This window comes from Sapajus apella, unplaced genomic scaffold, assembly GCF_009761245.1.
Source record: "Sapajus apella isolate SASKATOON/1434 unplaced genomic scaffold, GSC_monkey_1.0 scaffold10, whole genome shotgun sequence".
Lineage (NCBI taxonomy): Eukaryota > Metazoa > Chordata > Mammalia > Primates > Cebidae > Sapajus > Sapajus apella.
The window spans coordinates 6,572,510-6,600,223 of NW_022436950.1; the positions used below are offsets into that span (position 1 = coordinate 6,572,510).

The 27,714-nt window shown below is 39.4% G+C and overlaps 2 protein-coding genes across 2 annotated transcripts in view; both read right to left on the reverse strand.

Annotated features, from left to right (window-relative positions):
• LOC116551618 (UDP-glucuronosyltransferase 1-6) overlaps positions 1-27,714 on the reverse strand; it is a 99,316-nt gene that overhangs the window by 69,205 nt on the left and 2,397 nt on the right. The gene's annotated exons all lie outside the window — the stretch shown is intronic.
• LOC116551619 (UDP-glucuronosyltransferase 1-9-like) lies at positions 1,893-5,495 on the reverse strand. Its single transcript, XM_032277855.1, has 2 exons — positions 4,428-5,495; positions 1,893-2,120 (listed from the first exon to the last, which is right to left on the reverse strand). The coding sequence occupies exons 1-2, from the start codon at positions 5,280-5,282 to the stop codon at positions 1,908-1,910; spliced, it is 1,068 nt and encodes a 355-aa protein (XP_032133746.1). The 5' UTR covers positions 5,283-5,495; the 3' UTR covers positions 1,893-1,907.

A 27,714-nucleotide genomic window follows, 5' to 3' on the forward strand; every position in this document is an offset into this window, starting at 1 on the left:
AATCAATATCCTAGCAGGCTTTTTTGTACAAATTAACAAACTTATTCTAAAATCTATAAGGTAATATAGAAGACCTACAATAGCAAAAACAATTTGAAAAAAAATTTAAAAAATTAGAGAGGTAACACTATCTCATTTACAGATTATTACACAGATATAGTAATCAAATATTTCACAAATAGATCAACAGAACAGAATACAAAGTCTAGAAATACATGCACAAATGTATGAACCAAGTTTTTATAAAGGTACAAGGCAATGCTGTGGAGAAAAGGCCACAGTTTTCTACAATTGGATATTCACATGCAAGAAAATGAGAAAAGACCTCCGTGTCTTCCTACCAAAAACCTATAACCCCCATTTTACCTTGATAAAAATATCAGGCAAACACACACTGACATTCTAGAGGAACATTCTACTGGACACCTGATCAGGACTGCTCAAAACTGCCCAAGTCACCAAAAGCAAGGAGAGTCTGAGAAACCATCAAATGCTGGAGAAGACTAAGGAGACATGATGACCACATTTCAGGTGGTATCAAAGGGATACCATAAAAGAACAGGGATATTAGGTAAAAAATAACGAAATGTGAAGTAAACAGACTTTAGTTCATCATAATGTGTCAATACAGAAATGTAAGATTTAACAATGGGGGAAACTGGACACAGAGTAGATGAAAATTCTCCAAACTATTCATTGCAACCTTGCTATAAACCTCTATTTATTCTATAATAAAGTATTTGTAAGAAAAGTCACTTAACAGACTGTGAGAAAATATTTGCAGGGTCCCCATGGATGCACATGGTGAAGGATTCATCAGAGGCATGGTGGGAGCTGGCCAGATTATCTCTGCAAAGGAGCTTAAGGACCCCAGGGTGGGTCTTCCCTTGAAGAGACTATTCTTTCCCATTTAAATGATCTTGACACCCTTGTCAAAATTTGGCACCTAGTCAATTGGCCAAGGATGTATGGGTTTTTTTTTTTAATTCTCCATTCTATTCCATTGTTCTATATGGAAAGATGTTGTTTGAGACAATCGAGAAATTGTTGTTATGGACTGGAAATAAGAATATTAAAGCATTTTTTATTGTCTTAGATATGATCACGATATTGTGGCCATGTAACAAATTTTTCTTTTTTTAATATATTTAATGAACTATTCAGTGATGAAATGACACACCCAGAAATTCTTTTTAAAATGACACAAATTTCTGTTTTAAAGTTTTCTTTAACAAGACAAAAAAAAGGGGGGATAGATTAATTAGTACGGCAAACTAGTGAAAATTATTTAACCTAAGGATGGATAAGTGGGTGCTCATTACACTGAGTCTCTCCTTTGTGTATGTTTGAAAACTTTAAAAATAAAAACTTGAAGTAAACAATTTTAGTAGGAGGCCTTAGTCTTGTCCACCAAAAGCTAACTTTGAATTTGGATCTTGGATTAGAGCAAGAATCTTTGAGCAGTGGTTCGGGAAGCACAGATCTCTTCTTGCTCTGTAACCAGATCCCACCCCCAGTTCTGCAAAGCTGCACCTGCCATGGATGCTATAGATGGAACCTGAACTCTTTATACCTAAAACAAGTCATCAATTCTGTTGGAACTCACCAAAAATTCAAAGACTAGGAGTGACTTCCTCTTTTTCTCATTAAAACAATTTCAATGTTCTGATGAATTATTTACACATCATTAATTTACACACACATTAGAACGCTGAAATGTAAGAGAATGACCACACCAAATGATTTAGTTTAGAAGTCTGTCCCCTCTATATCTCACTTAAATAGCATCAAATCTCACACTGAAATTTGATCTCTGATGTTGGAGATGGGGCCATCTGCCATCCTTGTTAAAGTATTTAATTACATCCCGGGATGTAATTCTGCTGGATAGGCTCAAGGAGATTTTGTTATAGGAAACCTTCAAGAACATCCCCTATGTAGGGTCTGGGACACTGCACACAAACACACCGGCACATATACAAACACATACATGTACAATCACATACTCTATCATCGAGTAATACTTCCTTCTCATCAGGCAGATGAGACACAGACTCTGAATCCTCTTTCCCAGCAAGATGTAACCAACCGCATGCTTTTCCCAGACACACCCTGAACATCTGAAACAAGGAAGGAGCAATATGCAGTGTCCATCGTTCTTGTGATGACAATTTACTTTTGTGGTTGGGTCATATCCAAGACTCTTTACCAGGAAGCCCTCTTTGAGTTCTGAATTCCTGTGAGAATTCTTCGGGCATTACACATATAATCATAAACATACACATTAATATATATGACCCTCCACAACTATAAAAAGTTTCATATATGCATATTCTTTAATAGATACATAAATGCATTTATTTCATATCTCATAAAAGATATTTGTAATTAAAAATGAAACCCTATATGGTTTAATGTTTCATATTTTATAGATATCCCTATCATATCTATCATACCCCTATCATATCACCTATTATAGGTGATATAAAATCATATGTAGGTTTCTATATCTCTAAAGGCCTCTGGGTGACCCTGTGAGCCACAATGAACTCAGTGTGGGCTCAACAAGTGACAGGGCCTCACCCTCGGCCAAAGGGTGTAGGCAACACATGAGTGGTGGCTGGTTCTATAATTAATGGAGGGTAAAGGGGATAAAAGTGCTTAAACAAGTCCAACCTCCTAGATTTCTGCCACTTGCATCTCCTAGCCTGGTCTTGTGAAGATGTAAAAGTCATGCCTAATTTTGAAAAGCCTACAACTGTAGCCTTCCTGCTTTTTAGCAAGAGCATTATTTCACTTTCTCATGAGTTGGCTGGACAGTCACTCTTTCACCAAACATCTGCCAATATATGAGAGAATATGACTGTGTTACAAAGTCTACTGAACCTTGTAAGAAGCCAGAACAATAAATAAAAATGTATACTCCATCCTTAATAAAATAATATACCGAGATTAGACACCAGGTATTTCATCTGCATTTAGCAACTATGCATTTGCCAAATCCTATTCTCATATTTGTCAAGGACTTTTCAATCACAAGTGACTGAATCTTATTCAAACTGGCTACTCTCACAATATTACTTAATAATGTTTTGTAAGTACATGCTCCAGCAAATAAGTGGTATAAATATCAGAGAGGGGAATTATCTGCAGATAACATTTTATATTGTGTATCTAATGTATACTACAAAATAATAAGAAAAGTTACTAATGTGGCTGGATACAAGACACATATGCTAGAGCCAAAACATTAATTACCAATAATCAGTTAAATGTGGAAATGGAAAAATTGCCCTGTATATAATAGTTCCAAAAATAATAAAATGCCAAGGAATAAATGTTAAGAAGAAAGATAAAATGCTTGTATGGTGAAAATTTTATTTATGTATATAAAACAAGATCTGAATAAATAGTGAGACATACATATGCCTGAACAAGAAGACTTAATAGCAAAAATATGCCAATTCTTCTCAATTCATGAAAACTCTGTAACCCTACGTGTAGGACTCTAGTCTACTAAGATAAAAGCAAGAATATGGAAATATATTCATGTAAGGAAAGTATTAAAGAGTATTTAAATGGTCTTACTCATAATGGCAGAAAGGAAAATTCCTAAATCTATTTCAATATTAATTGGTTAAAAAGTACACTGCATCCAATGCAAGTCTTTTAAGCAACTGTTAAAAGAACTTGGTGGTTTGCTGCATCCATACCCCTATCACCTACATTAGGTATTTCTCCTCATGTTATCCCTCCCTAATCCCCCCATCCCTCTGCTATCCCTCCTCTAGCTCCCCCACTCCCCGACAGGCAGGAAATCACCATAGCATGTGTATGCCTATGTAACAAACCTGCACATTCTGCACATGTACCCCAGAACTTAGAGTATAATTAAAAAATACAAAAAAAAAAAAAACTTGTCAAATCAGTATGTATTGGTCTATAAAGGAGGCTATAATTTATTGGCAAGTGAAAAATGCAAGGAAAAGAAGAATGTGTCCAGCCCAATACTAGATTTTAATAAAATAGGTGTGAGAATTTACATTAGATGTTGTGTATACCTAAAACACTATTTTTTTAAATGTAAAAAATGTACACAAAACTGCTAAGAGCATTTCCTCTAGGGGTCACATAGAAAAGTTTCATTTCTTACTGTGGTTTTTGGTACTTTTCTAAATATGGTACTTAAAAATGTACGTTAAATGTGATCTACAATTTTGTAAATTATACATACATATCTTCAAGAAGGGCAGTTTTATAAAATTTGCTAACTGACAAGTACATGCATTGGCACAAAATAATTTGTTAAACTGGAAAGAAATTTGAAATGCAACAAACAAAAATGTCAAATCGCAGCTCATTAAGGAATCCTTTTTAAATTTCCAAAGCCAGATTATTCTTACTATGCTAAAGGAGAGATGACTTACCATAGGCAATGGCTTTCCCTGTTTGCAGTTGATACCACCAGTGAAGACCATGTTGGGCATCACAGGTCTGGGATCGTCCAAAACAAAGTCCGTTCGCAACAGCCAAATTGATGTGTGGCTGTAGAGATCATATGCCGTGACAGGTGTTTGAAGAATTTCAGAGGCTACTTCTAGGGCAGTTTTGAAAAAATGGTGGCAAAATAAATGCTCCTCCAAGTGCATGATGTGGTTCCGTACTCTCTCCTTGAAAGTCATGGCATCTGAGAACCCTAAGAGACCTCTGGGGACATAGGAAAGAGGAGCAGGGCACTGTGCACCTTCTTCAAGATAATGGCAAAATATTCCCCTGGTAAAGACCACAGAGGGAAGGGAGAAATATTTGGCAACAATTAAGCCACAGGTATCAAAAGGATCCAGAAACACTGCATCAAAAGAAGTCTCCTTTAAGTATTCTACTAGTTTTTTGTCCTTAAACAAACTCTTACAGTGTGAAAAAAATAAGTCAAAAATGCCACCGTATGGACTCACTAAGAGAGAAAATATACTTTGTATTTGCCCTTTCCATTGATCATTGGCAAATGCCATGAACTGTCGGTCCTGATCCTCCAGAGAGTATGAGGTTGAGTAAGTCTTCACTGTGCAATTCAGGTTTCTTCCCAGTTGCCAACTCACCTCTGGCCTGACTACGACCACCTCATGCCCCCTGAGGATGAGTTTCTCCACCACCGACTGCATGGTGAACCAGTGGCTCCCATCCATGGGCACTACCAGCAGCTTGCCTGCATGGGCAAAGCCATAGGTTAGCAGCAAAAGCACACATACGGAAAGGGGGCCAGTCCACCCTGCAGGAGCCATCAGGGAACTTCAGCCCAGAGCCAGCAGCTGGGATTCTAAGCTCCTATAATACAGTAGGCGGAAGAATTACAGGCACAAAACCTGACCCTAATAGAGGGCGTGTATTTATCCCTTCAGAAAAAAAAATCACTCTCACTGACAATGATTTACTCATAAGAACAAGAATACATGAGTAGCCTTTGCTGAGATACCAACTTGTATGTTTTCCAGACAAGAATAGCTAATGGTCTTTGCCTTGGGGACAGATTATGCCCTGTGCTGCAATGTGAGTTTAGACACAGAATTATTAAGCAATGTTTTTGAACTCTGAAGATTCCAAAAGATAAAGTACATTTGAATAAATCTAATGTATTTGGAATTTGCAATATTTAGCAAATATTGTACAAGACGGCCTCAACAAGAACACTTTTTCTGGATTGGTTCTATCACTGCTTTGTCCCTGAAGTCAGGAAATATCTTGCCAAAGCAATATTTAGATTTTGCCTTTTGGCAACCAAAAACTCTGTCCAGAAAGGAATTGGCATCGCATGTTCCAAGGAAAGACAACAAGGCCCTCAGCACTGACCTTCTAACTGGCAAGAAATCAGGGCTCACCTGCATCTCTGCAATGCATAAGCATTGCTGCTTGTCTTCTTCTGTATCCAAACCCCGAGAGGCCTCTGAAATGCTGAAACAAGATGGACAACCCTACCTCCATGGACCATACCAGGGACTTGATGGAAAGTGACTGTCACGTATTTTAAATGGTTTCCCTCAGATATGTTGCATGCAATGGGAGGGTCGGCGGCCCAGTCACTGCATGAGCACTCTGCTGAGCTGCCTCTATGTGATCCCTCTACTTCCACATTCTAGACACGCCATCACTCCACTGCCCTCCTTCAGGAAAAGATGTACTTGTCTCCCTCAGTCTGCTGAGCACTCCTTGAGGCCAGAGGTGATGTCATCCTCATTTTTCACCCTCCTTTCTCAGTACCCATGCCATGGTTTTGACACAGTTTGTATCTTTGTATGTTTGGGTTTACAAATAGGTCCGCCCTCTTCTATAAACATGCTAGCGCCCAAGCCTTGAAGGGAAAAGATCAACACCCGCTGCCAGTTTTATTGTTGTACAAGAAGGCCTCAACAAGAACACTTTTTCTGGATTGGTTCTATCACTGCTTTGTCCCTGAAGTCAGGAAATATCTTGCCAGTAAGAAACTGTCTTTCAAAGTTCTTTTGATTTTGGACAATGCCCCTAGCCACCCAGAACCCACAAGTTCAACACCTAAGGTGTCAAAGCGGTCTACCTGCCAGCAAACCCAGGATTTCTAATTCCGCAACAAAAGAAGGGGAATATAGTCTTTCAAGATATGGATCTGGGAAATTTCAAGAAGGAATAGACACCACACCAGAGAAATCAACAGAAGATGACTTGATGGAGATGAATGCTTTTGAATCAGTACCAGGTACTAAAGAAGATGTACAAGAAACAGTGCCAGAAAACAAATTGCTATTAAACAATCTGGTAAAGGCTTCTGATTATTAAGACTACTTTTGACTTCTTTTACAACATGGACCCTTCCATGAATGGGCACTGAAATGAAAGCAAATGGGGAAGAAGGATTAGTTTTGTATAAAAACATTTTCAAAGATTGAAAAGGCAGCCAGGTACAGTGGCTCATGTCTGTAATTTCAGCACTTTGGGAGGCTAAGGCAGGTACATCACCTGAGGTTAGGAGGTCGAGACCAGCCTGGTCAACATGGTAAACTCCATCTCTACTAAAAATACAAAAATCAGCTAGGTGTGGTGGCACATGCCTGTAATCCCAGCTACTCGGGAGGCTGAGGCAGGAGAATCGCTTGAACCCGGGAGGCAGAGGTTTCAGTGAGCTGAGATCGCACCACTGCAATCCACCTTGGGCGACAGAGCAAGACTTAGTCTCAAACAAAACAAAAACAACAAGAACAAAAGGTCAAACAGTAATTATGATGTAATTCTGTAAAGTTACACCAAGTGTGCCTGACTCTCCTCCTTTGTTCTCCTCTACTCTTCCCCATCTGCCATCCCTGAAGCAGCAAGACCCACCCTCCTCTTCCTCCTTCTCAGTCTACTTAATGGGGGACAATCAAGAGGAAAACATTTATGATAATTCACTCCCACTTAATGAATACTTAATTTTCCTTCCTCAATATTTTCTTAATAATGTTTTCTTTTCTCTAGCTGACTTTACTGTAAAAATACGGTATATAACACATACAATGTGCCAAATATGTGTTAAGCAACTGTTTCTGTTATTGGTAAGGCTTCTAGTATACTGTAGGCTATTAATAGTTGAATTTTTAGGAACTCAAAAATTCTATGCAGGCCAGGTACAGTGTCTCACACCTATAGTTCCATCACTTTGGGAGGCCGAGGTGGGCAGATCACTTCAGGCCAGGAATTGGAGACCAACCTTGGCCAACATAACAAAACCCTATCTTGACTAAAAACACAAAAAATTAGCCGAGCATGGTGGCACACACCTATAATCCCAGCTACCCTGGAGGCTGAGGCAGGAGAATTGCTTGAACCCAGGAGGCAGAGGTTGTACTGAGTTGAGATCGCACCATTGCACTCTAGCCTGGGCAACAGAGCACAACTCTGTCATGTCAACAAAAAAAAAAAATTAAAAAAAAAAATCCTTCCATGCAAATTTCCTACTGCTCAGGAGTTGATACCTCAATCCTCACATTGTTCAAGGGTCGAATGTACTAGCAATGAACAATTGGAAATTGAAATGAAAAAATACCGCCTAAATTACATCAAAAATATGAAATACTAAGAGATAAATCTGACAAAAGATGTGAAACACCCTACACTGAAAATGACAAAACATTGGTGAGAGACCTGAATAGATATGTTCATGAATCAAAGAACTCAAAATTGTTAAAATGTCATTTTCGTTAGTTTATCTATAAATCTAATACAACCCCAACCTAAATTCTAGGATATCTTTTTGTGCAAATTGGCAAACTGATTCTAAAATTCATATGGAAATTTAAAAGACCTACAATAGCAAAAATTACTTTAAAAAAAAAACAGAAAAAAATGGTTTCATCTCTATGGCTGTCACAGGTGAGCAGCTTTGACAGAAGAGCTGCTGGAGCTCCTGCTTGAACATGTGAGTCTCAGACCCTGGAGGTGAAAATGCTTATATGAAATACTGTACGTTGGGAGAGGATTCAAGATGGCCGATTAGGAGCAGCTCAGGATTGCAGCTCCCAGCAAAACATGGAGGGTGAGTGGATGCCGCATATCCAGACAGACTTTTATTGCCCACAGACCAGGAGATTCCCAGGTGGAGGACCCCCCCGGGTCGCCAGCACAGCTGTTTTGGCCGGTGTGGCGCGTCTCCGCACAAAATACACAGGTCCAGGTGCTCCTGGGAGACAGGTTCACCCATTCAACTGATAAAAAGGGGACTGAAACAGGGAGCCAGGCCAGGAGATTCCCAGGCAAAAAAGTGCCATGAATCTCTGCACAGCTGTTTCAGTCAGCACAGTGGGTCACAGCACAGGAAATCACACAGATCCTGGCGCCTTTTCAACAGGCAACTGGAACGCTGCGGAGACAGAGTCGCCCATTCAACTGATAAAAAGTGGACTGAAACAGGAAGCCAGGCCAGGAGATTACTGGGCGAAAAAGCGCCACGAGCCCCCAGTGCAGCTGTTTCAGCCAGCTCAGTGGGTCTCTGCATAAAATCTCACACAAATCTGGGCATTTTTTCAACTGGCAACTACAATGCCTGGGAGGGAGAGTCACCCTATCAACTGAAAAAAAAAGGGGGTCTGAGGCAGGGAGCCAGGTGATCAGGCTTGGCCAGTCCCACCCCCACAAAAAACAGCAATCTGAAACGCTCTGGATTGAGAGTTTCACAGCAAGCACAGCTGAACCCAGGATGGTCCAGCTCTGTGGGGGAGGGGCGTCCGCCATTACCGAGGCAGTCCACCACTACCGAGGTAGTCCGCCATTGCTGAGGCAGTCCGCCTTTGCTGAGGCAGTCCACCATTACAGAGAGAGTCTGCCAGTACAGAGGCAGGCTGCCATTCCTGAGACAGTTCTAACTATACCCCTATAAACAGGACTGCCGGGAAGTTCACACGGCAGTTGGGTGGAGCCCACAGCAGCTCAGCAAAGCCTGTGCAGGCAGACTGTGACTAGACTGCCTCCTTGCTGGGCAGGGCAGCCCTGAAAAAAAGGAGAAGCATGACAGAAACTTATAAATAAAGCCCTAACTCTGCTGGGACAGAGCACCTTGGGGAAAAAGAAAGGCGTTTATGAGTTCTGCTATAGCAGACTTAAATGTACCCACCCAGCAGCTCTGAATGGAACAATAGAGCTCACAGCTCAGCATTTGAGCTCTTATAAAGAACAGACTGTCTCCTCAAGCAGCTCCCTGACCCCATATATCCAAAGAAGTCACCTCATAAAGGAGAGCTCAGACTGACATCTGGCAGGTATCCTTCTGGGACAAAGACAGCAGAAGAAGAAACTGGCAGCAACCCTTACTGTTCTGCAGCTGCTACAGGTGATCCCCAGGCAAGCAGAGCCTGGAGTGCACCTCAGCAGTCCTACAGCAGAGGGACCTGTTAGAAGGAAAACTAAGAAACGGAAAGAAATAACTTCATCATTAACAAACTGGAAGTCCACTTAGAGACCCCATCTGAAAGTCAACAACTACAAGATGACAGGTAGATAAATCTACAAAGATGGGAAGAAACCAGCACAAAAAGGATGAAAACACCCAAAACCAGAACGCCTCTCCTTCTCCAAGGGATCACAACTCCTTACCAGCAAGGGAACAAGGCTGGATGGAGAAAGAGTCCAATGAATTGAGAGAAACAGGCTTCCGAAGGTGGGTAATGAGAAACTTCTCTGAGCTAAAAGAACATGTTCTAACCCAATGCAAAGAAACTAAGAATCTTGAAAAAAGGTTTGAAAAAATGCTAACGAGAATAAACAGCTTAGAGAGGAATATAAGTGAATTGATGGAGCTGAAACACACAACATGAGACCTTCGCGAAGCATACACAGTTTCAACAGCTGAATTGACCAAGCAGAAGAAAGGATATCAGAGGTTGAAGATCAACTTGATGAAATAAAATGAGAAGGCAAGATTAGCAAAAAAAGGGTAAAAAGAAATGAACAAAGTTTCCAAGAAATATGGGACTATGTGAAAAGACCTAATCTACTTTTGATAGATGTACCTGAATGTGATGGAGAGAATGAATCCAAGCTGGAAAATACTCTTCAGGATATTATCCAGGAAAATTTCCCCAACCTAGCAAGGCAGGCCAATATTCAAGTCCAGGAAATGCACAGAACACCACTGAGATATTCCCACGAAGAGCAACCCCAAGATAGATAATCATCAGATTCACCACGGTTGAAGTGAAGGAGAAAATGCTAAGGGCAGCCAGAGAGAAAGGTCGGGTTACTCACAAACGGAAGCCCATCAGACTCACAGCGGATCTCTCAGCAGAAACCCTACAAGCCAGAAGAGAGTGGGGGACAATATTCAACATCCTTAAAGAAAAGAACTTTCAGCCCAGAATTTCATATCCAGACAAACTAAGCTTCATAAGGAAAGGAGAAATAAAATCCTTTACGAACAAGCAATTACTCAGAGATTTCATCACCACCAGTACAGCTTTATAAGAGTTCCTGAAAGAAGCACTAAACATCGAAAGGAACAACCAGTACCAGGCACTCCAAAAACATATCAAATGATAAAGAGCATCGACACAATGAAAAAACTGCATCAACTAACAGGCAAAACAGCCAGCTAGCATCAAAAAGCAGGATCAAATTCACACATAACAATATTAACCCTAAATGTAAATGGGCTAAACACCCCAATCTAAAGACACAGACTGGCAATTGGATAAAAAGCCAAAACTCATCAGTGTGTTGTATCCAAGAAACCCACCTCACATGAAAGGATACACAAAGGCTCAAAATAAAGGGATGGAGGAAGATTTACCAAGCAAATGGAGAGGAAAAAAAAAAAAAAGCAGGAGTTGCAATTCTAGTCTCTTCTAAAATAAACTTTAAACCAACAAAGATCAAAAGAGACAAAGAAGGACATTACATAATTGTAAAAGGATCAATGCAACAAGAAGAGCTAATGATCCTAAATATATATGCAATCAATACAGGAGCACGCAGATATATAAAGCAAGTTCTTAATGACTTACAAAGAGACTTAGACTCCCACATAACAATAGTGGGAGACGTTAACACCCCACTCTCAATATTAGAAAGAACAATGAGACAGAAAATTAACAAGGATATCCAGGACTTGAACTCAGACCTGGACCAAGCAAACCCAATATACATTTACAGAACTCCCCACCCCAAATCCACAGATTATACATTCTTCTCAGCACCACATCACATCTACTCAAAAATTGACCACATAATTGGAAGCAAATCACTCCTCAGCAAATGCAAAAGAACAGAAATCATAACAAACAGTCTCTCTGAGCACAGTGCAATCAAATTAAAACTCAGAATTTGGAAACTAACTCAGAACCACACAGCTAATTGGAAACTGAACAACTGGCTCTTAAATGTTGACTGGACAAACAATGAAATGAAGGCAGATATAAGGATGTTGTTTGAAACCAACGAGAACCAAGACACAACATACCAGGATCTCCGAGACACATTTAAAGCAGTGTCTAGAGGAAAATATATAGGAATAAATATCCACATGAGAAGCAAGGAAATATCTAAAATTGACACCCTATCATCAAAATTGAAAGAGCTAGAGGAGCAAGATCAAAAAAACTCAAAACCTAGCAGAAAAAAAAGAAATAACTAAGATCAGAGCAGAACTGAAGGAGACAGAGACACAAAAAAAACTTCAAAAAATCAGTAAATCCAGAAGCTGGTTTATCAAAAAGATCAATAAAATAGACAGACCATTAGACAGATTAATAAAAAAGAAAACCGATTGCAACAGTACATCAAAAAGCTTACCTACCATGATCAAGTAGGCTTCATCCCGGGGATGCAAGCCTGGTTCAACATACACAAGTGTAATAACATAATTCACCACATAAACAGAACAAACACAAAAACCACATGATTATCTCAATAGATGCAGAGAAGGCCTTTGACAAAATTCAACAGCCTTTTATGCTAAAATACCTCAATAAACTAGGTATTGATGGAACGTATCTCAAAATAATAAAGGCTATTCATAACAAACCCACAGCCAATATCATACTGAATGAGCAAAAACTGGAAGCATTCCCTTTGAAATCTGGCACTACACAAGGATGCCCTCTCTCACTACTCCTATTCAATATAGTATTGGAAGTTCTAGCCAGAGCAATCAGGCAAGAAAAAAATAAAGGGTATTCAACTAGGAAAGGAGGAAGTCAAATTGTCTCTATTTGCAGATGACATGATGTATATCTAGAAGACCCCATCATCTCAGCCCAAAATCTCCTGAAACTGATAAGCAACTTCAGCAAAGTCTCAGGATACAAAATCAATGTGCAAAAATCACAAGCATTCCTATACACCAATAACAGACTTAAAGAGAGCCAAATCAAGAATGAACTGCCATTCACAACTGCTACAAAGAGAATAAAATACCTAGGAATGCAACTAACAAAGAAGGAAAAGGACCTCTTCAAGGAGAACTACAAATCACTGCTCAACGAAATAAGAGAGGACACAAACAGATGGAGAAACATTCTATGCTCATGGCTAGGAAGAATCTATATGGCCATTCTGCCCAAAGTAATATACAGATTCAGTGCTATCCCCATCAAGCTACCAATGACCTTCTTCACAGAACTGGAAAAAACCACCTTAAACTTCATATGGAACCAAAAGAGAGCCCGCATAGCCAAGCCAATTCTAAGCAAAAAGAACAAAGCAGGAGGCATCATACTACCAGACTTCAAACTACACTACAAGGCTACAGTAATCAAAACAGCATGGTACTGGTACCAAAACAGAGATACAGACCAATGGAACAGAATAGAGGCCTCAGAGGCAACACCACACATCTACAACCATCTGATCTTTGACAAACCAGACAAAAACAAGCAATGGGGAAAGGATTCCCCGTTTAATAAATGGTGTTGGGAAAACTGGCTAGCCATGTGCAGAAAGCAGAAACTGGACCCCTCCCTGACACCTTATACTAAAACTAACTCCAGATGGATTAAAGACTTAAACATAAGACCTAACACCATAAAAACCCTAGAAGAAAATCTAGGCAAAACCCTTTAGGACATAGGCGTAGGCAAGGACTTCATGACCAAAACACCAAAAGCATTGGCAACAAAAGCCAAAATAGACAAATGGGACTTAATCAAACTCCACAGCTTCTGCACAACAAAAGAAACAGTCATTAGAGTGAATCGGCAACCAATAGAATAGGAAAAAATTTTTGCAATCTACCCATCTGACAAAGGACTAATATCCAGAATCTACAAAGAACTAAAACAGATTTACAAGAAAAAAACAAGGCCATTCAAAAGTGGGCAAAGGATATGAAGACACTTTACAAAAGAAGACATATATGATGCCAACAAACATGAAAAAATGCTCATCACCAGTTGTCATTAGAGAAATGCAAATCAAAACTACATTGAGATACTATCTCATGCCAGTTAGAATGGCAATCATTTAAAAATCTGGAGACAACAGATGCTGGAGAGGATTTGGAGAAATAAGAACACTTTTCTACTGTTGCTGGGAGTATAAGTTAGTTCAACCATTGTGGAAGTCAGTGTGGCAATTCCTCAAGGACCTAGAAATAGAAATTCCATTTGACCCAGCAATCCCATTACTGGGTATATATCCAAAGGATTATAAATCGTTCTACTATAAGGACACATGCACACAAATGTTCACTGCAGCACTGTTTACAATAGCAAGGACTTCGAACCAACCCAAATGCCCATCGATGATAGACTGGACAGGGAAAATGTGGCATATATACACCATGGAATAATATGCAGCCGTAAAAAAATCTATGAGTTTCTGTCCTTTGTAGGGACATGGATGAACCTAGAAACCATCATTATCAGAAAACTGACACAAGAACAGAAAATCAAACACCACATGTTCTCACTCATGGGCAGGTGTTAAACAATGAGAACACATGGACACAGAAGGCAGCATCACACACTCGGGTCTGTTGGGTGGAAACAGGGGAGGGACAGCAGGGGGTAGGGAGTTGGGGAGAGATAGCATGGGGAGAAATGCCAGATATAGGTGATCGGGAGGAAGGTAGCAAATCACACTGCCATGTGTGTACCTATGCAACAATCTTGCATGTTCTTCACATGTACCCCAAAATCTAAAAAGAAATTAAAAAAGAAAAAAATTGGAGAGCAATTATTACCTAATCTCAAGACTTATTATAAATTTATAGTAATCAAATATTTCACATATTGATCACCAGAACAGAACAGAATATTCAGAAATACAAGTATGAACAGCCAAGTTTTTTCAAAGGTGCAAAGGCAATTCTTTTCAACAGTTGAGTATCCATTTGCAAGAAAGCGGGAAAAGACATTACCTCTGTGGTCTTCCTCCTAAAAACCTATAATCCCTGTATTACCATGATCAAAATATCACACATACTTAAACTGAGAAACATTCTATAGAATACATCACCAGAATTGCTCAAAACTGTCAAAGTAAACAAAAACAAGGAAAATCTGAAAAACTGTCACAGTCTAGAGAAGATGAAACAAATGGGATTGGTAAATGTCATGTGATATCTTGGATGGGATCCCAGAAAAGAACAAGGACATTAGGTAAAAATTAATGACATCTGGACGGGCACAGTGGCTCATGCCTGTAATCCCAACACTTTGGGAGGCCAAGGCAAGCGGATCACAAGGTCAGGAGTTCAAGACCAGACTGGCAAACATGGTGAAACCCTGTCTCTACTAAAAAATACAAAAATAAGCTGGGCATGGTGGCTCATGCCTGTAATCCCAGCGACTTAGGAAGCTGAGGTAGGAGAATTGCTTGAACCGGGACCTGGGACGCAGAGGTTGCAGTGAGCTGAGATCGCACCACTGCACTCCAGCCTGGGCTACAGAGCGAGACTCCATCTCAAATAAAAAAAAAAAAAAAAAAAAATTAATGACATCTGAAGAAAACAGACTTTAATTCAACATAATGTGTCAATGTTGGTTAATGAGTTGTGATAAATGTGCCATGGTAACCTAAGATTTAGCAATAGGGGAAACTAGCAAAGGATATATAGGAATTCTCAGTGCTGTTTTATGCACCCTTGCTTTAACTCTAAATTTATTGTAAAATAAAAGGTTTATTTTAAAAAAGACATTGACCCACTGGTAAAGAATAAATATGCAGAATATAAACCTTTAAAACTCAATTTTTAAAAATGCTTTTTAATGTGCAAAGATTTAAACAGACAGTAACCAAGGAATGTACATAGATGGCAAACAGGCACGTGTAAAGACATTCAACATAATTAATGATTAGGTTAATCAAACTAAAACTGAAGTTTCATCCACATCCCATTAAAATGGCTGCAATGAAAAAACTGACCGTATCAAATGATATAGTTATCTGTCCCTCCCAAATCAAGTGTTGAAATTGGATCCCTAATGTTGTAGGTGCTGCTTAATGGGAGGTGTTTGGGTCAGGAAGGTGGATTCCTGATGAATGACCTAGTGCCCCCTCCCAGTAATGAGTGAACTTTCCCTCTATTCGTTTCAGCAAGAACTGATTGTTAAAAAGAGCCTCGCACCTGCCTCCTTTTTCTCCTGCTTCCCTCTCACCATGTGATCAGCACCCTCTACCTTCACCTTCTGCCATGAGTAGAAGTAGCCTGAGTCTCTCTCCCTGGATGCAGATGCTGGGGCCATGCTTCTTGTACCACCCGAACGAACCACAACCCAAATAAACATGTTTTCTTTATAAATTAATCAACCTCAGGAATTCTTTATCAAAATGCAAACAGACTAAGACATCAAGTGTAGGTGAGTGTAAAGACCTGGACCTCTCATATGCAGGTGGTGGAAGGGCACCTTGCTCTGGCCACTTACAGGTATTGTTTGGCAGATTCTCAAAAATGTAAACATATGCCTACCATAGATCACAATTATTCCATTGTTAGGTATTTACCCATAAGAATAAAAGCATACTTCCTGTATTGTGTGCATTTTTAAATTTTCTGTATATTGTGAAATTTTTACATCTTAACAATTCCAATCTGGTAGGGATGGAGTGCACCTCCCCAGGCCAGCCAGTTATTAGAGATACCAAAGGGCCTGCCCTTATAGCTCAGAAGCCACTGAACTTACTCAAATCAACCAATGCTAAACTGTTTCCCCTGCCCTGCCTTGCCTTTCCTGCAGTAATTCCAGTAGAGCTATGGTCTAGACTCTATCCTCATTTCTATCGCTTCTGCCTCCTACATTTCAAGTCAAAAAGTGTACAAGGCATGACTTTGCCACAGCCACAACTTCCAGTCTATAGCAGTCAGGGTTCAATGAGAGAAGTAAAGCTGCTGGGGATGCACACGATGAAGAATTCATCAGGGGCTAAGAATAAGGAAATAAATCAAGGTAAGGTATTAAAGATGTTTACACAGTAATATGCACAAAAACAAATTTGGAAAATGCCTAAATCTATATCAATATTAATTGGTTGAAAAAATTACACTGAATCCAAAGTAAAGATTTTTATGAAATTACTAAAAGAACTTGTCAAATCAATCTGTACTGGCCTCTAAAGATGTCTATAATTTACTGGCAAGTGAAAAATGCAAAGTAAGGAACAATATGTCCAGCCTGCTACTAGATTTTGTTTTAACAAAATAAGTGTGAGAATATACATTAGATATGTTCATATACATAAAATAATTTTAAAAAATGAAACTGATGCACACAAAACTGCTAAAAGCATTTTCCTAAAAAACTAGCAAAAAAGGGAAGTTTCATTATTCATTGTGGTTTTTGGTATTTTCCCATAAAGAGTATTTTTAAATGCAACCTGGATATGATCCACAGTTATAAAATTTGCTCACTGACAGCTACATGAATTGGCACAAAATGATTCATGACACTGGAAAAAAAATTCCAAATTCGACAAATGAAAATGTCAAATCACAGTTCAGTAAGTTATAGTTTGGATATTTGTCCCCATTCAAATCTCATGTTGAAATAGAACACCCAGTGTTGTGGTGGGGCCTACTGGGAGGTATTTGGATCATGGGAGTGGATCCCTCGTGGCTTGTCCTTGCAAGAGTCAGTGAGTATTCACAAGACATGGTTGCTTAAGTGTGTGGACCTCCCCCACTGATTCTTTCTTGCTCCTGCTTTTGTCATTTGACATGCTCCCGCTTTACCTTCTGCAGTAAGTAAAAACTCCCTGAGGCTTTCCCAGAATATGAACAGATCCCAACGCCATGCTGGTACAGCCTACAAAACCTGGAGTCAATTAAACCTCTTTTATTTATAAATTATCCAGTCTCAGGCATTTCTTCATGGTAAGACAATGAATAATAGAAAATTGGTACCAACAGAAAATAATAATACCAATAGAAAATTGGTGCTGAGAGTGGGACATTGCTATAAAGATACAGAAAATGTGGAAATGACTTTGGAACTTGGTAACAGGCAGAGATTTGAAGAGTTTGGAGGGCTCAGAAGAAGATAAGAAGATGAGGGAAAGTTGGGACCTTCTTAGAGACTGGTTAAATGGTTGTGACCAAAATGCTGATAGAAATATGGGCTATGAGGCCAGGCTGATGAGGTCTCATGTGAAAATGAGGAAGTTATTGGGAACTGGAGCAAAAGTCACCCTTGTTATGCCTTAACAAAGAACCTGACTGTATTGGGTCCATGCCCTAGGGATCTGTGGAAGTTTGAACTTGAGAGTGATGACCTAGGGTACCTGACAGAAGAAATTTCTAAGCAGCAAAGCACTCAAGATGTGGCCTGGCTGCTTTTAACAACCTACACTTAGATGCAGGAGCAAAGAAATGACTTAAAGTTGGAAGTTATATCATTCTACTTGTATGAGAATGTATCTAAAATACATTCTAAAATAGAATGTATCTTGTATCTAAAATAGAGGAATTCATAGAACCAAAAAGAGGAATGGTGGTTGCCAATGAAACTGCCTTTGCAAAATTATGACCAAGACACCAAAAAAGATCTAACTTAACTGACTCCATTTTGTTTCTAACCTCCAAGCTGTTCTTGTTCATTCATGGGCATAGGCTGAACTAACTTTGGGAGAAACGTAGTTTATAGTTGTTTAAAACAAAGACAATAACAGCCCTTTCCCAATGCAGACCTCTTTCTTGCCTGGGGACTAGATTCCCTTTGTAGGACTAACATTAGCCACAAAATTAGAAATTATGGTTTAGGATTCGTGATTGAGATATTTTGTAGACCCTTCCCTTGATGGGTCAGTTGGCAACACCCAAATAGATAAACTGGCTCATCTGATCTTGTGGCCACTGCCCAGGAACTGACCCAGCGCAAGAAGACAGCTTCAACTCCCTATGATTTCATCCCTGACCAATCAGCACTCTTGGCTTACTGGCTTCCCCCAACCCACAGAGTAGTCCTTAAAAACTCTGTTCCCTGAATTGCTCACAGAGACTGATTTGAGTAATCAAACTCTGGTCTACCACACAGCTGGCTCTGCGTGAATTACTCTTTCTCTATTGCAATTCCCCTGTCTTGATAAATCAGCTCTGTCTAGGCAGCAGGCAACGAGAGCCCCTTGGGCAGTTATACCAAGGGCCTGGAGGAGAGGGGAATGGGGAATTCTTGTTTAATAGGTCCCAAGCTTCAGTTTGGGAAGATGAAGACAGTTCTAAAGATGAATGGTGGTGTTGGTTGCACAGCGGTGTTAATGTACTTGATACAGAACTGTGCACCTAAAGGGGTGAAAATGACAAGTTTTATGCTATGTGAATTTCACCATAAATAATGATAAAATAAATAAATAATCTTTTAAAATAATTCAAAGTAACATACCATATAAACAAACTAAAAAAGTATAACTCTGTAATGACCTCAATAGTTACAGAAAAAGCATTTGACAAAATCCAAAATCCATATCTTACCAAAAAATAAATAAATAAATAAAACCTCTCAGCAAACTAAGAAAAGAAGGGAAGTCCCCAAAACTAATGAAGGGCATCTTGGAAAAACCCACAGCTAACATCATCTTTAATAGTGAAATGCTTCACTCCTCAGATCAGACACATGCCAAGGATGGGGGCTAACTACTACTTCTGTTCAACACTGTTCTATTCAATGCAGTCAAACAAGAAAAAGAAATGTAAAATATCCACATTTGAAAAAGTAAAAAGATCTCATTCACAGTCAACATGATCATCCACATGGAAATTCCAACAAACTCTACAACAACCTCCAAGAACAAATAAGTAAGTTAGCATGATTGCAGGATACAACAAGTAAAAGTTAATTTTATTTCTATAGACAAGTTACTCATGGACATCAAGAGTTTCAACGGTATTGGTCCATTTACAGGCAGATTTGTTGCAATAAATATATTAGAAAATGTTTTGAAGATATGCAACTAATTGAAAAAACTTGCAGATAAATCACATAGCCTACAATACTGAAAAAATTAAGAAAAAGTTGACTGTCAGGAATGCATAAAATATATATAGCAACTAGTCTGTTTTATCATTTACTACCATATAATAGACACAAATCTATTTAAATAGTTAAAATTTATCAAAACGTATAAACACCTACACAACCTACGCATGACACCATTTGTAGTCAAGAGAAAGGTAACAAAAATAGTTACAGAATTAAGGCATAACTGCATAAAGTTAACTATGTATACTGTATTACTGCGATAATTTCATAGCCACCTCCTGTTGCTATTGCAAGGAGTTCAAGTGTTGCAAGTATCCACTCAGAACACCATGCGAGGCTGATCATCTCCGTGTGTGCAGTCCATCCCTCCAGTAAATTGTGTGTCACAGTAAAAACTGACCTTGCAGTTCTCCTGCATTGCTTATCATGTTTGGTGCATATCAAAAACACAGCTTTTATGTGAGCACAGTATTGTTACAAGAAAGGTATACCTATATACTCTAACATAACCTGAGGAAAACAAAGCCACTATATAACAACACAAAGCTAAATAAAGGTGGAGGATATAAAGTTGGAGAATTTAATGGCAGCAAAGGATGTTTTGCTAGTTTTGAAAAAGGCTTGGCTTTAAAAATTTCAATATAACAGAAGCAACTTCTGCCAAGCAAGAGGGAGAAGATGAGTTCCCAGACCCCATGAAGAGAAGCATTGAGGAGAAAGAGAATCTACCTGAACAGGTTTTTAATTCATGCAAAAGTGCCCTATTCTAAAGAAAAAAGAGAAAATGCCACAAAGGACAATTATTAGTAAGGAAGAGAAGTGGGCACCAGGATTTAAGCTAGGAAGGGATAGGCAAACTCTGTTGTCTTATGCAAATACAGTCCGATTTGTGATCAAGAATAACCTTATCTATAAAGCTGCTAATCCTTGAGGTTTTAAGAGAAAAAATAAATGCCAGTTGCCAGTCTTCTCATTGTACAAGAAGGTCAGTACAACAAAAACACTTTTTCTGGATTGGTTCCATGAAAACCAATGCTTTGTCTCTGAAGTCAGAAATACCTTCCAGTAAAGGACTTCTTTTAACCTGTTTTTGATATTGGACAATGCCTCTAGCTATCCAGAACCCCATGAACTCAACATTAAAAGAGCCAAAGTGGTCTCCATGTCCTCAAACAACATCTCTAATTCAGCCTTTAGAACAAGGGGTTGTAAGGCACTTTAAGGTTCATTACACATGGTTTTCTATGGAAAGGATTGTAAACACTATGGAAGAAAATGTTAATGGGGGGAATATCATGAAAATCTAGAAGGATTACACCATGGAAGATGTCCTTGTTGTATAGAAAAAGATGTAAAATCCATCAAGCCTAAAACAATACATTATCGCTAGAGAAAACTGTGTCCAGATGTTGTGCGGGACTTGATAGGATTTAAAACAGGGCCAATCAAGGGAGTTATGAAAGAGATGGTAGATACGGCATGAAAAAAAAACAAGGCGGGCATAAAGAGTTTGAAAACAGAGATCTTGGAGATATTCAAGAGCTAATAGACACCACACCTGAGGAAGATGACTTGATGGAGATGAGTGCTTGCAAATCAGTAGCAGTCAATGAGGAAGAAGATACAGAAGCAGCAGTGTTGGAAAATAAATTGACATTAGAAAACCTTGCAGAAGGATTCTGATTATTTAAGACTGCTTTTGACTGCTATAACTTGGACCTTTCTACTGAAACTAAACCAAATGTTGAAGAAGAATTCATACTATATGCAAGCATTTTTTTTTTTTTTTTTTTAGATGTAGTCTCACACTGTCACCCAGGCTGGAGTGCAGTGGCATGATCTCGGCTTACTGCAATCTCTGCCTCCCAGGTTTAAGCGATTCTCCTGCCTCAGCCTCCCGATTACCTAGGTTTACAGGCACGTGCCACCACACCTGGCTAATTTTTTTTATTTTTAGTAGAGACGGGGGTTTCACTGTGTTGGCCAGGATGGTCTCGATCTCCTGACCTCATGATCCACCCGCCTTGGCCTCCCAATGTGCTGGGATTACAGACGTGAGTCACCACACCTGGCCTGGATGCATGCATTTGTAAAGAACTGAAAAAACAAAAGTGTCAGACAATAATTATGATGTATTTCCATAAAGGTAAATCAAGTGTGCCTGCCTCTACTGCCTCCTTTTCCATCTCCTCCACCTCTTTCCCCTCTGCCACCCCTGAAACAGCAAGATCAGCCCTCTTCTTCCTCCTTCTCAGCCTACTCAATGGAGGACAATCAAGAGGAAAACCTTTATGATGAGCCATTCCCACTTAATACATTTTTTTCTCTACCTAACATTTTCTTAATAACATTTTCTTTTCTCTAGTTGCCTTATTATAATAATACAGTATATAACACATATAACATAATAAGTATTCGTTAACCAGCCGTTTATGTTATTGGTAAGGCTTTTGCTATACCGTAGGCTATTAATAGTTAAGTTAGGGGAACCAAAATAATATGTGGTTTAACTGGTGTCCCTAATCACATTGTTCAAGGGTCAACTGTACTAGCAATGAACAATTGAAAATGGAATGAAAATACCACTTAAACAACATCACAAAAACATGAAACTCAGGGATAAATCCGACCAAAGACGTGAAGACTTACACTGAAAACTATAAAACACTGAGGAGAGATCTGAATAAACAGATATGTTCATGAATTGGAAAACTCAAAATTGTCAGGATGTCATTTCTCCCCACTTGAACTATAAATATGATCCCAACCAAAGTCCCAAAAGGCTCTTTTTGGTGCAAATTGGCAAACTGATTCTAAAATTCATACAGAAATGTAGAAAACCTACAAGAGCAAAAACAACTTTGCAAATAAATTATAGCAACTAATACTACTTCATTTCAAGATATTATAAAGCTATAATTATCATATATTTCACAATTGGATCAATGGAACAGAGTAGGAAGTCCAGAAATAGATGCTTAGAAGTATGAACAATGAAGTCTTCACAAAAGTGCAAAGACAGTTCAGTGGAGAAAAGGCCATTCTTTTCAAGAGTTGGCTATCCATAGGCAAGAAGGCAAGAAAAGACATGACCTCTGTGGTCTTCCTCCTCAAAACCTATAACCCCGGTCTAACCATGATCAAAACATCAGACAAGACAAGACTGAGGAATATGCTACAGAACATCTGACCAGAACTGCTCAAAACTGTCAGAGTCATCAAAAACAAGGAAAGTCTGAAAAATTCTCACATGCTAGAGGAGATGAAGGGAATGTGATGGCTAAATGTCATGTGGTATCCTGTATGGGATCCCAGAAATGAAAAAGAACATTAGGTAAAAATTAATGACCTCTACAGAAAACATAGACTTTAGTTCATCATAATGTATCATGTATTGGTTAATGAGTTGTGATAATATGCTACAGTTACATCACATTTAAAAATACGGGAGGCCGGGTGCCATGGCTCATGCCTGTAATCCCAGCATTTTGGGAGGCTGAGACCGGTGGATCATTTGAGGTCAGGAGTTTGAGACCAGCCTGAGTCAACATGGTGAAACCTCGTCTCTACTAAAAATACAAAAATTAGCTGGGTGTGGTGGCGCATGCCTGTAATCCCAGCTACTCAGGAGGCTGAGGCATGAGAATCGCTTGAACCCAAAAGGCAGAGGTTGCAGTGAGCCGAGATCATCCCACTGCACTCCAGCCTGGGTGACAGAGTGAGACTGTCTCAAAAAAAAAAAAAAAAAAAAAGAAAAGAGAGAAAGAGAAAACTAGGCATAGGATATATGGAAATTCTCTGTGCTGGTTCTTGCAAGCTTGCATAAATCTAAATTTATTCTAAAATAAAAAGTTTCAGCTGGCTGCAGTGGCTCACGCTTGTAATCCCAGCACTTTGGGAGGCTGAGGCGGGTTGATCACCTGAGGTCGGGAGTTTGAGACCAGCCTGACCAACACAGAGAAACCCCATCTCTACTAAAAATACAAAATTAGCTGGGCATGGTGGAGCATGCCTATAATCCCAGCTACTCAGGAGGCTGAGACAGGAAAATCACTTGAACCCAGGAGGCAGAGATTGCAGTAAGCCAAGATTGTGCCACTGCATTCCAGCCTGGGCAGCAAGATTGAAATTCCATCTCGAGATAAAATTAAATTAAATTAAAAGTTTCATGGAAAAAAGACAGTCCATAAACTGAGAAAGTATAAATATCCAGAATATATAAATAACTTTTAAACCTCAATAATGAAGACAAAACCTAATTTCTTAAAAAAGGATTTAGATCTGAACAGACATTTACCAAAGAAAGTACACAGATGGCAAACAGTCATCACATGTAAAGATACTCAACATTATTAAATAGAAAAATCAAACTAAAACTGCGATTTAAATTACATACCCATTAGAATAGCTGCAATAAAAAAGACTGACCATATCAAATGATATAGTTGAGATATCTGTCTCCCTCAAGGCAAGTGTTGAAAATTGATCCCTAATGTTGGAGGTGGGGCTTGGTGGGAGGTGGGGCTTAATTTGAGTTATGGGGAGGGATCTCTCACAAATGAAATAGAACACTGTTCCCAGTAGTGGGTGAGATCCTGCCCTATTGCCCCTGCAAGAACTGATTGTTAAAAAGAGCCTGACAACCCCTACTTTTTCTCTTGCTTCCTTCTCACCATGTGATCAGTACCTTCCACCTTCACCTTCTGCCATGAGTGATAGTAGCCTGAGTCTCCTGCCACAAGCAGATGTACTTGTACAATCTTCTTGTACAGCCTGCAGAACTGAGGGCCAGATAACATCTCTTCTTTATACATTACCCAGCCCCAGATAATTCCTTTATAGCAACACAAAAAGCACTAAAACACCAGATGCTTGTGAGCATGAAGAGTGGCATAAAATAAAGCCTATGAGCCAGTAAAGCTGACATGACTGGGGACCTTGATAGCCGGTACGGACAGCAGGCCACAGGGCATCACCAGAATGTCTTGAGTGGGCCAAAGAGACGGTCTATGGTATTGGGTGTCATGTTCTCAGGGTAGACTGAAGGAAAAGAGAAGCTGGTGAGTGGAAGCAGCAGTAAGTGGCACCAGGAATTTCATAAAGATGTAGAAAGGTTAGGTCCTAACACAGGTGGAGGATCCACCAGGGCTCACTCATTCAGGAATTCTCATAGGAAAAGAAAAAAAGATGTTTAACCAAGGGAGTTGCCACATGAAGCATGTGCATCATTATCTGCATATCTCAGTGGGGATGCCCAGGAAGGTGTAAACTGAAAATTAAATACTAAGGGCTGCCTGGCTCTCACAGCAAGTGAATGGACCCCTCCTGGCCAGAGGAACCCCAGAGAAACCTTCAAAACTGAATCACAGCCACCACGGGACAGCAGGCTGGACACACCTCATCACATTCCTTCCCTTTTGCAGTTCAAACACAACTGACCTGCCTTAATGTTAAAATGGAGATGAGACAGACACAATGGACTTTTTGTGGCAATCAGATACCAAACTACACACAAGTCAGCAAGAGAAGAGCCGGCTGCAAGGAAACAAAGGGTTGCTGAAGATTTTGTAGGATGGTGCTTGTGCTGCAGACAGCTATGTGCAATACTGATAATGCCAAGGTTGCAGTGACGTAACTTGCATCTTTCTATCAGCTGAGGGTCTGGTGATCACTGGGTGCAGGAAGATTGCGTTATTTGTGCAGGAGGGCTACGTGTCCTAGACCATGAAGAAAGGCAGACTTAAAGCTTATCTGTTTTTTCTTTTTGCTTTCCCCTGGTCCTGCCATCCTAACTCCTTTTCCCTAATTAGGACTCCACATTTCCCCTCTAACATAGCAACAATGACAAATCTTTAGCGTGTGAGTTGAAGTCTCATCTTCCAACTGCTTCCTACTGACTCGGGGCATAGAGTTGGCCCTACCTAAGATTGTTGGCCTGTCAGGAGGCTCTATGGACCTAGATCCCTGGGTTGGGATCTAAATTGGGCAGGGTCACTGTGGGACTATGGGAGAACAGCATCTGCAGCCTAAAAAAGACTATTCTCTCCCATTTGAAGGGTCTTGACACCCTCATCAAAATTTGGCACCTACTCAATTGACCAAGGATGTATGGTTTTATTTCTGAATTGTCTATTCCATTGATCAACATAAAAAGATGTTATATGAGATAACTGTGGATAAATTAATTATGGACTGGAAATGAGATAATATTAAAGTATTATTGTGTTAGGTGTCATAATTATATTGTGGCTATGTAACACATTTTACTTATTTTTTATATTTAATAAAATATTCAATGATGGAGTGACATGCTAAGAACTTCCTTTTAAAAATGACAGCCAAAAGTACTCTTTAAAAGGTCAGAAATAAAGAGGATAGATGAATTAATCAGCAAAATATTGAAAGTTATTTAGCCTAAGGATTGACATATGGGTACTCATTACACTATAGCCTCTTTTTGTGTATGTCTGAAAACTTTGAATATAAAAACTTGAAGTAAACAATTTTAGTGGGAGGCCTTAGACTTGTCACAAAAAGCTAACATTGAATTTGGATCTTAGACTACAGCAAGAATCTTCGAGCAATGGGGGGAGGCACAGATCTTTTCTCGCTCTGTAACCACATCCCACCCCAACTTCTGCAGAGCTGCACCTGCCATGGATAGTACAGACAGACCCTGAATTCTTTTCACCTAAAACCAGTCATCAATTCTGTTGAAGTTTACCAAAAATTCAAAAAAACTATGAGTGACTTCCTCTTTTTCTCATTAAAACAATTTCAATGTTCTGATGAATTATTTACATATCATTAATCAACACACACTTTAGAATGCTGAAATGTAAGAGAATGACCACACAAAATGATATAGTTTAGAAGTTTGTCCCCTCCAAATCTCACATTAACATCTGATCCCTGACATTGGGGATTGGGCCATCTGCCATCCTTGTTAAAGTATTCAATTACATACCTGGACCTGGAGAGGCTCAAGGAGATTTTGTTATAGGAAACCTTCAAGAAAATCCCCTATGTAGGGGGTCTGGGACATTGCACATAAACACACCTGCACATACACAAACACATACATGTACAATCACATATTCTATCATCAAGTAATGCCTCCTTCTCATCAACCAGACAGATGAGATGCAGACTCTGAATCCTCTTTCCCAGCAAGATGTAACCAACCGCATGCTTTTCCCAGATACACCCTGCCGATCTGAAACAAGGAAGGAGCAACATGCAGTGTCCACCGTTCAACTCATTTTTGCAGTTGGGCCAGATGCAAGGCTCTTTGCCAAAAAGCCCTCTTTGAGTTCTGAATTCCTCTGTGAGAATTCTGCTGGCATTACATGTACAATCATAAATATATACATTAATATACACACTGCTTCACAAGTATAAAAACTTTCATATATATATATATTTAATAGATATATAAACACATTTATTTCTCATAAAAGATATTTAAAATTAAAATTAAACCATATATGGTTTAATGTTTCAAGTTTTATAGCTATCCCCCTATCACAGGTGATATAAAATTATATACAGGTTTTTATATCTCTAAAGGCCTCTGGGTGACCCTGTGAGCCACAGCGAACTCAGTGTGAGTTCAGGAAGTGGCAGGGCTTCATCCTCAGCCAAAGGGTATAGGGTGTAGGCAGCACATGGGTGGTTCTTGATATTGTAATTAATGGAGGGTAAAGAGGAGAAAAGTACTTTATAGTGAGTCCAAGCTCTTAGAGTCCTGCAACTTGCATCTCCTCGCCTGGTTTTGCCATGAGCTGAAAGTCATGCCTAATTTTGAAAG